Source organism: Podarcis liolepis, assembly GCF_965112155.1.
Source record: "Podarcis liolepis genome assembly, chromosome: 8".
NCBI lineage: Eukaryota > Metazoa > Chordata > Lepidosauria > Squamata > Lacertidae > Podarcis > Podarcis liolepis.
Genome location: NC_139560.1, coordinates 28578490 through 28590995, shown reverse-complemented (window position 1 = coordinate 28590995; position 12506 = coordinate 28578490). Strand labels below are relative to the sequence as shown.

Below are 12506 nucleotides of genomic sequence, written 5' to 3'. Positions count from 1 at the left end.
GTGGGTGGAGAAGAGATGGAATCCATTTAATGACTGTCCAAATATCACTTGCAATCAATGCAACAGAATTGACTGGCATCATATTGCACAATACTTTTATTTATATAGTGTATCTGTATGGTGTTTTGCAAAGAATAGATATGAGAGGCTCTTATGTAAAGAGCTTACGATCTGAAATAGAGATAGTGAAACAACCCTTTTAAGGGTTGAAGACAGGGTACATATGGAATAATATGTGATTATGTCCATTACTTTTGCTTTGGCTTAGTTACAAAAAGGAATTGGGAGTGGGATAGTTTTCAGATGCTTCCTGGAAAAGGTGAGTTTTGTGGAGGAACTTGAAGGGAGGTGGTCAAATGAAGACCACCCGAGAGGCATGTGTGATGTTGTCTAGAATTATAAAATGAATACTGTTCTCATCCTAACTAAATTGATGCAAGTTTTATTCAGGTCCATTAATAATTTTTGTAGGTTTAGCACAAATATGTGTAACAAATATAAAAATACTTATTTTGACAATATTTCTGTGCTGTTTCCAACAGAATAGACAATCAAACACCATCAAGCTCTGTAGTACAGAACTCATTCCCTATACATGCAGTTAATGGAGACAGTGGAGACAGCACACCATCTCCTCCTCATATTGCAAGCAGACCCAAAAATACACCAGCACCAAAACCACTTACAAGCCAGTCTGATGACGTTGGTAAGAATACAGCCTTTTCGACTACTTGATTATTATCTTTTTTCAGGGAACTCCGTATTAATTATAGGAAGTAGTGTGCTAGCTAGTCTGGACTATGGCAGCATTTTCATGTATGAAGTCAGATGTGGTGCAGGTAAAAACTTCACTAAAAATAATAATTAGTCTTATAGTGTGCTCCCAACGTTTCTTTGGCATGCCAGGACTTGCATTCGGCACCTTTCAGTTTTTGCATCAAATGCTTGCACTTGTGATTGGTTCCACTCATGAGCTCCCAGCCAGAGTAAATCTGTGCTGAAAGTGGGGTTTGTAGTCTCTGCAGATCAGTGGATTTGCATTTACTACGAGCATCTTTCAGCAGGGAACTTCATTTTCAGTTTTCAGCAAAATAAATAAATATTAATAATAATAATAAAATCAACACACTTTAGAGTACACTCCTGAGTCTTTCCTTTGAATTTGGGCCGCCTAACATCATGACATCACTGGACTATGGTGGTTAAGGGATCTAAGGATCTATACTGTTACCTCTAACTTACATGTATGTGGTGTTCCATTCCCCCCCTTTGTGCTGCTTCAAATACTGTTCTGAAGAATCTCCTGGCCATTTGAAGCAGCTTTTGGGGAGGAAGAGTTGTTGTGGAATGTGTGCTGAAAGTGAAAGAATGATGTTTGATTTATTTCTTTACCTACTTTAAATTATTAATCATAAGCAATCTGTTTCTAAGAGAGAGTAAATTATAAAACAAGGCTGTTTGTGATCTCCAGTGTTGCCTATCAGTTGACAGAAGGAAATTGGTCAGTGGAATGTGCAGGGAGGCAATTTTGATTGTCCCCCTGCATACCCCCCCCCCAAACCCCCTAAACTGCTTTGGAGGGTCCCTCAAGCTTATGAAACATGTAGAGGATGCACAGTTTGTACAGGGAGGAAAAAGATTTACAGTTGTAAGCTTCCCTTCTGTCAGTGAATAGACACTCCTGAATACTACCCTGTTTATTTAAATTAAGACTTAAATAACCAAGAAAGGCAAACTTAAACTGCTTGCTTGGTACAAACATTCAGATCAAAACAATAATATTTGAAACATCATACATATGTTATCTTTTTTTAATGAATAGAAAGAAACAGTTTTGCCTTTCTAAATTCAGAGAAAGCATTCAGCAGTGTAGAATTGTCATACTGCTTTGAACAGAAGGGGGCTGGCCGAAACTGGATTGCCACCCGTCGTTTCCCTGGCAGTGCCCTGAACTGTTGCTTGGGTGGCTAAAAAGAAAGTGGGATGTGATCTCCAAGAAAACATGATTCATTATTAGAAATAGTCATCTTTTGCAATGGATAATTAAACATCTTCTTTGGCAAAGCGATAGCAGTGAAAAGGATATTAATGCCAATGCTAAATTTATTGTTTAAACCTTTGCCTAGCAAGTGGTTTCTTTAAAAAGGCTCAATAACTTTGAGGGCGGGGGTCAGGAATTTTACTTTTTGAAATATGGGAACCCTAGTACAAGCTGAAAATAAAATAAAAAGTCTTTCCATCTCAATTTTAAAAAATGTATGACCATGTTAATTGTACTATAAACTGGATTAAAAATCAGTAGTTATAGTGATTTCATCTAAAGAAGTGACTATTGGCTATTAGTATTAGTATTAGTATTAGTGTTACTTCAGTACTATGGGACACAGGTGGTGCTGTGATTTAAACTGCTGGCAGATCATAAGGTCAGCAGTTCAAATTCTCGTGATGGGGTGAGCTCCCGTTGCTTTGTCCCAGCTCCTGCCAACCTAGCAGTTCAAAAGTGTAGCAGTGTGAGTAGGTAGATAGGTACTGCTGCTGTGGGAAGGTAAACAGCATTTCCATGCGCCAGAGTGGTTTAGTCATGCTGGCCACATGACCTGGAAAGCTGTCCACAGACAAATGCCAGCTCCCTCAGCCTGAAAATGGAGATGAGTGCCACACCCCATAGTCAAATTTGACTGGATTTAACCATCCAGGGGCCCTTTACCTTTACCTACCACTGGAACTGCAATCTTGTGTATGCTTAGGTGCAATTCCCTTGCCCCTCCCGTTCTCATAATACTAGAACTTGGAACTATAAATGGAGTAGAATGTTGGAAGAATCAGGACAAAGGAAAGTACTTATTCACACAGCACATAGTTAAACTGTAGAATTTGCTCTCATGAGAGGTAGTGAAGGCCAGCAGTTTGGATAGCTTTAAAAGAGGGTTAAACAAATTCATGGTGGTTATGTTCTGCCTCTACTATTGAAGGCAATATGTCTCTGACTATCAGTTGCTGGGAACTTCAGGCGGGAAGCATACGGTTGTGCTCAGGTTCTGCTTGCACACTTCCCATGGGTATCTGGTTGGCTACTTGAGATCAGGATGCAGCAGGCTCTACTTATTTTCGTATGTAAAGAATAGCAGTGGCTGCCAATTTGCTACCACACTACGTGCATGTTGAAACTGATGCATAAAGCCATATACAGCATGGAACAAGAATACTCCCATCTCATCCCTTATACCACATTGACCACTATGCTTTGCAGGAGAGGACATCCTGCATATACTATCTTGTCAGGCGGTCCATTTGGAACCTCCCATTATATATCAGACAGGTGCTGTCTATAGTGGGGGTTTTGTCACATGTTGAAGTCTTTTCTCTTTTAACAAACCATTTAAATGGAAACTTTTATCCCAGTTGAGGATATTGGAAATGGTTTTAGCATATGCAATTATTTTATATATGTTTTATTGTATTGTGGAAATGCTTTGAGATACAGTTGTACCTTGGTTCTCAGACAGAATCCGTTCTGGAAGTCCGTTCAACTTTCGAAAACCAAAGCACGGCTTCTGATGGGCTGCAGGAGCTTCCTGCACTCAATCGGAAGCCACAGAAGTTGCATCAGACGTTCAGTTTCCCAAAAAAGTTTGCAAACCAGAACACTCACTTCTGGGGTTGCGGCTTTCGGGAGCCAAAACATTTGAGTCACAAGGCATTTGAAAACCAAGGCACAACTGTAGTTAATAGGAAGCAATTCATAAACGAACGAACTAAATAATAAACTTCTACTACTTAGTTTCGAGTGAAGTAAAAACACTGTTTGTGGAGCTTGAGGAGGAAAGAAGAATCTGACTAATACATTTATGGGTCTCATCTTTTTTACACCAGGAATCTAAATGTTGCCTTTTATTTTTATAATATTTTTATTGTTTTATTATGACATCAATTTTCCTTTATCTTTTAAAATTCAGGATGTAACTTTATGTTGTCAATACAATATGTTCTCTTTTTCTGCATCCCAGTTAATTGTGAGTCAACTATGATGGAGACTGATAATCATTCTGCCTCTGAAACTCTTATGGATTCTGGTGAGGCATCTTCTACATCTGTAGACTGTACTCCAGCTACTGTAGAACCTTCTTTAGCAACAGAAGTTACTAGCAACTCTGAAAGCAACACATCTACAACTGCTCCCAGTGTATCTGCTGGGCTTGATGCTGTTGCTCCCACAGATACTGCATCTTCTAGTACAAGAAGTAATGTAACTACAGAAGCAGCGAAACCAAGAGACTCTTCAACTGTGTCTGGGGAAACTGTAAGGCAACAGCCTGGTAGCAACAGCATAGAACCTTTGCCCCCAGGGTATGTGGGTTTTGTTTTCATTAATAATACAATAATGCTTAGACCAGAAAAGTTATCCTTAGATATAGAAATGTTATTAATTCCCTTAGTTGTCTGTTGGACAGGTTCAGGTAACAAAGAGTCTGGTGAACCCTTAAAGACTAACCAATTTCTTATGGCATAAACTTTAATGGATTGCTGTCCATTTCATCATATTACATCATGAACACTGAAGTCAGAGGAAAATGAAATTTAGAAAGTACAGATAGCATATTAGATATGTAACCAAGAGCAGTAATTCACAAAACAATTGTTGATAATACAGATATCCTGGTATTCATAAGCCACTTGAAACATGTAGTGTTATTAAAATCCATCATCCCAGTTCAATCCACAAGTGACTGCATTGATCCTCTTGATGTATTGTAAGTCAGTGGTTTTATGTTTTAAGTTCCTTTGTTCAAATGTTGCCACTTTAAGGTTATTTACCAGGATGGTTAAAAGAGTTGTCTCACTAGTTTTTAACTAGTTTTTAAGATTTATGCCCATTTATTGTTTTGCATTGGGTCTAGCATGTTTTTTCTTTGTAGAATGCAGAAGAGCATTGCTGACAAATGATGACACATATCAGGTTGGAAGATGAACTGGAGAATGAATGTTCTAGATAACATTATTCAGTCTTGAAATAATGTTGCAGAGCAGACATATGGACAGAGTTGGCATCTGAGTCTGATACATAGTGGTCCTCGTTTTCCTGTTTCTTATTGAATTGGATTTAGATTAAGTTAGTTTATCTTAATTCCCAATAAAATCAATGCGACTTAAGTCATGTCTAACTTGACCTAAGTTCAGCCAATTTTGTCTGGATCTAACCTACTGTATATAAAATGCATGACCAAAAGATGGTCAGTGCTTGAAGTTGAGTAGAGTAGTGATTGGGAATTGATTTTCACCAGTGGGCTGCATCCTTATATCCCCTGCCACAACCACCCACCTGCTAGCCACCTAAAGTCATAATGACACCAGGTGATTGACAGCTGTCAAAGCTCAAAAGAGGCCACTAGCCTCCAGTCAGCTGACTAGTGGTTACAGCAACCTCCTTTGAAAGTGGACTGTTTGGCAGTGGAAAACACACTTTCAAAGAGGCCTCCTGAAACTGATTCATGGTTAAAGCAAACCCATTTGAAAGCCACTTGAACAAAGTAATTTGGATCCAGTCCTCCAAATTGACTTCAAAAGGCCTTGATGCAGATGAAAAAATGCTCTTTTTTGGAGAAAATGGTTTGAATGGAAGCTGCTTCCTGAAAATGAAGAAAGTGAGCCCCCTTAACTGCATTGGAGCGTTCCTGAAAGGAAAGATTCATTAAGTGAATCTTTCAGAAAGTGACAACACTATTTTCTGTTAATGGTGTTTTACCTCTTTTGTATTTTTATAGATGGGAACAGAGAAAAGATCCTCATGGTAGAACCTATTACGTTGATCACAACACAAGAACAACAACCTGGGAAAGACCGCAGCCTTTGCCACCAGGGTAATAGATAAGTTGTATGTTGACTTGCTGTGTGTCATTGCAGACTTTTATAGTAGTTTTACTTACTAAATACACAAATTGAAATATTTTTTAGAGGATTGTGTTAGTTATGGAATTTTCTGTGCAATTCCTTAATAAAATAAATGCTTGTACAGTGGTACCTCTGGTTGCGAATGGGATCCGTTCCAGAGTCCCATTCGCAACATGAGCAGAACGCAACCCGCATCTGTGCATGCGCGGGCCGTGATTTGCCATGTCTGCGCATGCATGTGACATCATTTTGTGCGCCTGCGCATGCGCGAGCGGCGAAACCCAGAAGTAACCCTTTCTGGTACTTCCGGGTCGCCGCGGGACGCAAACTGAAAAAAACATATCATGAAGCAAACGCAACACGAGGTATGACTATTTAATAATTTTCCTTAGAAGCAGAGATGCAAAAAAATTGCTCACGCATGTATCTTTATTTTTTAAAGACCCATAAATGTGGCTCCTAAGGTACATTAACTCAAAGACATTCACAGAAGACAAGTTCCCCATTCTTGTTCTTTCTCCCTCGGTCTTCCGTGCCCTCTGAAGGGTGAGGGACCCCCCTAAACAATTGGATGTGATGTAGGGCCTGCTGATACAGAGGTGGGGAAGTCACCCAAAATTAGATGGAGGTCTACAGAAGGAAGAGGTGACGGGAGTTGTTTGAACATTATTAATTTAATACTTTAGGATCCAAACTATAGTAAATGAATTTTTCTGTAGTTTTCTTTGCATGTTGGTACTGTAATACTACTGTCCTCTAAAAACTTTGGTATGCAAGTAACTGAATTTTGTCATCTGCTGGTAGTGATATCAGGAAGCTGGAGGAAAATGCTGAAATGGCAGGGCATACCTTGCTTTTTATCTATTTGTTCTGTTCATTCTTTTATAGAAAATTTCAGATTGCTCTGAATTAGGCCATACTGCCAGATCTCTGTATTCAAATTGGTTAGGCTTTTTTGGGATGACTTTCAGCGAGTCTCACCAACAGCTTACTCCTAAGTGGAGGGATGAGTAGCCTCTGTATCCAAAGCTTCAAATGGCGCTCATTTAGAACCCATGTAACTATTGATATTATAGCTCTATCAGCGTGTTTCGTGCTTTACAAAATAGAGGATAAATCCATGCTCCAAGGAGCATACAATCTACAATTTGCTAAGGAGGTTGGGATAAATAAGAAGAATATGCATTTCAATTACATGTTTTTACACTTACAAATGGGGTGTCTGGCCTTAGTTTTCAAATGCTTTGATTACAAGATTGAGAACTGACTTTGCAGCAGATTTCTCACTTTAGAATTCTGTCATAGACTTTTATTTTGGTTTTTTTTCTTTGCTTGTAAAGCAAATTTAGTTTGTGCTTATTTTGTATTCTAATTCCTTCCTTTCTTGAGAGAAGAAAATTGCATATTTTTCCTGCTTGCATGTTTCAGAACTTGCACTGATACCAGAAGAAGCAAAATTCAGTTGTGTTGCTACTGCAGGAGACAGTACAACTAAGATTTAGCATGCACTATTCTATCACTTAAACTGTTTCAAAAATGACTTTGTGCCACTTAACACTGGCAGAAACTCTGAGGCAGGTATTTAAGTCTGTGTTTGTTTTCTGATCCCACACTTTATTTTATAATATTGTAATTAGAAAGAAGAACATTTGAAAGGCTTAGATTTATAAGGCAAAATAATGAAGAAAATGCAGTAAATTATTTTTGCATTTTGACTGGAAAGAAAATAGCTTCCAATGTTTCTTAGGTGGGAAAGAAGGGTGGATGATCGTGGCAGAGTTTATTATGTGGACCATAATACAAGAACAACAACATGGCAACGACCTACGATGGAATCTGTCAGAAATTTTGAACAATGGCAGTCCCAGCGAAATCAACTGCAGGGAGCTATGCAACAGTTTAACCAACGATACCTCTATTCGGTAAATTTACAAAGTTATGAAACATTTTGAGTTCTTGTTTTTCTCTTTGCCTTCCATTAGATGTTTGATGCATGTTATATGCAGCTGCATACTGAGACCATGTTATATATCATGGCTGGGTTCAGATGTATTACAAAGCTATGGTTTCTTGATTGGCTTGTTTGGACATTTGTCCATAGCTTCGTAAACCATCGAGTTCTGATTTACTGTCTCCATTTGTTAATAATTGTTATTCCAGATTCCCCTGGTTTAGGTTTAATGAACAACTCTGGCTTAATGCTGGGGAACTCTGCACCAAGGCTGGTGTTCAAGGGGAAGGGGAAGATGAAGAAGCAGTGCACATTCATGATTCTTATAATAAACCATGTAGCCGTTGTCTTTCACTGAGTGGCCATGGACCAAAGTTTGTTTGGGGCTTGGCAAACCTGGATCTGAAACCAATGTTGTAGCTGATGTTTTCGGTAACGCTGGTTTGCTGTTATGTCTGAATTCAAAGGAGGAATTCCTAGGTGCAGGGTTTCCTAAAGACTTACAGTGCCTCCTTGTTAAGGCTTAGCTTTCAAGCTAGAGCTTTGTAACTTGTGTTGTTGTTTTTTCATTTGTGTCTTCAGAAGTAGCAAACTGGTTGGATCTAGTCGTAAGTTAGTTTCACATAGATTTTACTGAAATTAATGTGAAAAGTCAGCTTCATTTATTTGAAAGTGAACAAAGTGCAACTAAACTTAGTCTTGTCCCATTCCTTTTGCAAGTTGATTATGTTATGAATCTATCTGAAGAAGATTAATAACCGATAACAGAACCGTAGCCAATGTGCCAACTTTTCACTGAAGTTCACAGTGCAGAATCTCTGTGGAGATCACTGTGCTTTATGGACAATTCTGAACTGTTTTTATTTAAATCTAAATTTCACGAGACAACTCTGTTGCTTAGATTGTATTGATATTCCAAATTATTTAAACTAGGTGTATACCTGTCTGAGATGCATTCCTTCAGATAACCATGTGGGTTTAGAAGAGCAGAGGGTGATTGATCATACAGTCTTGAGTATATATATTGTTCTATGGTGGGTACCCAAAACACTTTACAAAAAGTGGAAAAGCCAACTGATCACCTTCTGGTACAAATGCAGTCCAGATTTAGTCTACTTGTGTTGGCCTCGGACATGGGGAGTGTTCTACCTAGTTAGAAGCAAAGTTATCAACAGGCCACCTGGAATAAAAAAGAGATGAATTACAGTAGACAAGGAGATGATGCCTTCTTTCTATATCACCTTCTCTGTGAAGAAAGCTTGCAAAGTGAATAGTGCTACCTGTCACACAGCACATGTTCAGCCTGTCTGTTGTGGAGAAAGAAAGAAAGAAAGAAAGCCAGCTGGAAATCTGAAGCTGGAAATGGTAGGATAGAAAGGATGTAAATTTTTTAAAAATAAATCATTTAAATTTAGTTGTGAAGAGAAGCTTGTTAAATATAGAAATAGTGTTTTTTATAGACTTTTAAAAAAATAAATAAATTATTGTATATTTTGTCTTATGTCTTCACTAGGCTTCAATGCTGACTGCGGAAAATGATCCACTTGGTCCTTTACCACCAGGCTGGGGTAAGAAATGTAAATAGCTTCGTGAAATAGACACCTATTTATAGTTAACTTTGCCTTAAATGGTTCATTTCTATTACAGAAAGGAGAGTTGATTCAAATGATAGAGTGTATTTTGTAAATCACAACACAAAGACAACACAGTGGGAAGATCCACGGACTCAAGGGTATGTTCATGTGTGTTTTCTATTCATAAATCAAGGCTAAAGTAGGTGTAAAGTGATTGGGGTTTTAAAGAAATATATTACGTTTATATTTTCAGCTTACAAAATGAAGACCCCCTCCCTGAGGGCTGGGAAATCAGATACACCAGAGAAGGTGTAAGATACTTCGTTGATCATAATACACGGACAACTACCTTCAGTGATCCTCGTACTGGTAAATCCTCTGTGTAAGTGAGATGTTGATGGAGATTTTAAAATGTTTGCATTCATAGTACATAGGAGTAATAGTTTTACTGCTTAGGTAGTAGGCAGTGGATCTCTTATGAATTTTGGTGGTGGCTAATTGATTCAATATGTACATGGGTTGTTTAAGGTGTACATGAGTTACACCTTATGAGGTGTGACTTTTTAAGCATTAGATGATATTTTAAAACTGACCTTGAAGCATGAAGCATGTATGCTGCAACCTTTTCACTATATCTGAAGGAAATCTACAAAACTGCTGAGGACTTGAAAGTGTTGTAAAATCTTAATTTTCTGCTTAGTAAATTTAGCTATATTTCCTTACAGAAATAAAGGACCACAAATTGCTTATGAACGCAGCTTTAGGTGGAAGCTAGCTCATTTCCGCTACTTGTGTCAGGTAATGCTGATCAAATGATAGTGTAAACTTCAATTTGCATTTTGTATTTTTTAAAATTTGCATATTGTATTTCATGATTTACTGTCTGTTTGTAGTCAAATGCTCTTCCAAGCCATGTGAAGATCAATGTATCCAGACAAACATTGTTTGAAGATTCCTTCCAACAGGTAAGACAATGTTTACATTATCAAACCTGGTAACTAAAGTAAAAATAGCTAGATTCCTTTCTAACAAATCTTCACTTACCTAGTGTCTAGTAGGAAATAATTTGTGTAATTAGTCTGTATAGGACTGAGTCAACATGTGGGAGGGCTTTTCATTTCAAAGAAAGGATGTTCTGGGGCTACATAAACTGAGGGAAAATATTTGCCTGTCTGTCATGTGGAGGTGGGAGGAAGGAACGATTTCCACATTGTCTAGGCAGTGTTATATTTTGAGAAAATGTGGAGCATTACTCAGTTACCTGAAAGGGATAAAAACAGACCCATCTTCGTAACCAAGTATGTGGAGCATTACCTTGGTAATATAGATGTTTCCTCCCACTACACAAATGCAGTGCTGCCCCATTTTCCTTCAGAGATGATGCTATATAGCCATCATTGACTAATTCACCATTTCATGGATTGCATGATCCATAACTGGCTGGGAGCATGTACAGTGGTACCTCGAGTTACAAACGCCTCAGGTTACAAACGCTTCAGGTTACAAACTTTGCTAACCTGGAAGAGTTACCTCGAGTTGATAACTTTGTCCCAGGATGAGAACAGAAATCGTGTGCCGGCGGTGCAACGGCAGCAAGAGGCCCCATTAGCAAAAGCACGCCTCTAGTTAAGAACAGTTTCAGGTTAAAAATGGACCTCCGGAACGGATTAAGTTCGTAACTAGAGATACCACTGTAGTAAGAGAGAAGAAAGGACATCTGAAAAACTGTAGAGAGGAATCTGCAAACTGTAGAGTATCTGCAAATTAAAAGAGGCAGAAAAAAGATACATTGGGAGAGTTAAACACCCCTTAAATTTTTAATGGATAAATTTGTTTAATTCTATATAAAACCACACCACATTGTATCAAAATTCATGTGTAATATATTCTACGAAGTTGTTTACTATTTTGCCTTGTATTGTTCAACATTACTTTCATTTGCATTCACCAATTTCTATACAGATCATGGCTTTAAAACCCTATGACTTGCGAAGACGATTGTACGTTATATTCAGAGGAGAAGAAGGATTGGATTATGGTGGCTTAGCTAGGTAAATTATTAAGAATTTCTCTTGAATTTTTTATTGTATGTATTTATTGACTAGAAACCTACCTTGCTCCATAAATTTATGGAGTATCTGGAGAAAAAAAAGAGAGGTGGGTTATTGAAGTTGCCTGCATGATACAAAACTAAGCTAGAGACTATGCTGGTAAGAGACTGCTTTAACAGTTTTCTTATGAGAATATGCTAGCTTATCGAGGTTTTAAGTGTGGTCTGGAAAAAAATCATAGGGGAAAGTGGAGAGGCTTGACATTTAAAATGTAATGAACATGCTGGGAGCAAACGACTGGGGAAATTGAGATGGTTCAACATTCCTTTTTCTGTGACCAAAACAACTTGGAGCTTTCCCCAAGCAAGTCTCTCCTCTCATAATCTTTGGCAGCAAAGGGGCTTTCTAGGTTTAGGATGAGGTGGCTGAGACGAATTACACTGAGTTCAAGTCTCCTATTTGAAATCTTCTCAGTGGCAAATATTTTCTTGAAGCCCAGTCCTCAGCAGTGAAGGAAAACTGCATGCATACTAGGTTTATTCAGAGCAGTTTTAAGGAATAGCAAGGGGCTTTTCCTCTGCAAAGGTAGGAGGTATATACCATGGGAAAAGACTCTTAACTGGGCAATTGGGCAGCTTCCGAGACTTTCAGCATCTATATATATATATATATGGATGTTGGAGCTTGCAAGTAGATTGTATCTGTGCACTATACCCTAAATTGTGATTAATCTTAACTTTGGTAAATAAGATTCATAAATTATGGCTTGAAGTTGGATTGTTTTAGTTAACTGTGACTGCCATTAGTCTGAAGCAGCATCAGTCACTTCCATGCTTCTCCCAGCTGTGCTGATAGGAAGAGTGTGAGAGTCCAAGGCTCATTTGGGCCCATTCCCATGACAATAAGCCATGTTTTATTGTTGTGTCCAAATGAGGTCTGTGCATTTTCTGTGTGCAAAGGGGAATCTCTGCTGTGAGTATGCAGCACACGCTTGAAGTGGGGAAATTGATTTTAATTGAATGTATGAGACAGAAGGGATGC

The 12506-nt window shown here is 38.3% G+C and overlaps 1 protein-coding gene across 2 annotated transcripts in view; it reads left to right on the top strand.

Annotated features, from left to right (window-relative positions):
- Nucleotides 1–12506, top strand: part of WWP1 (WW domain containing E3 ubiquitin protein ligase 1) — a 47219-nt gene that overhangs the window by 24715 nt on the left and 9998 nt on the right. For both annotated transcript variants that reach the window (XM_083517234.1, XM_083517235.1), the window contains exons 7-16: nucleotides 543–706; nucleotides 4008–4347; nucleotides 5763–5858; nucleotides 7637–7811; nucleotides 9354–9408; nucleotides 9488–9572; nucleotides 9668–9796; nucleotides 10140–10212; nucleotides 10308–10379; nucleotides 11377–11465. In XM_083517234.1, coding sequence (XP_083373360.1) covers nucleotides 543–706; nucleotides 4008–4347; nucleotides 5763–5858; nucleotides 7637–7811; nucleotides 9354–9408; nucleotides 9488–9572; nucleotides 9668–9796; nucleotides 10140–10212; nucleotides 10308–10379; nucleotides 11377–11465 — 1278 coding nt within the window. The remainder of the gene's footprint in view (nucleotides 1–542; nucleotides 707–4007; nucleotides 4348–5762; nucleotides 5859–7636; nucleotides 7812–9353; nucleotides 9409–9487; nucleotides 9573–9667; nucleotides 9797–10139; nucleotides 10213–10307; nucleotides 10380–11376; nucleotides 11466–12506) is intronic.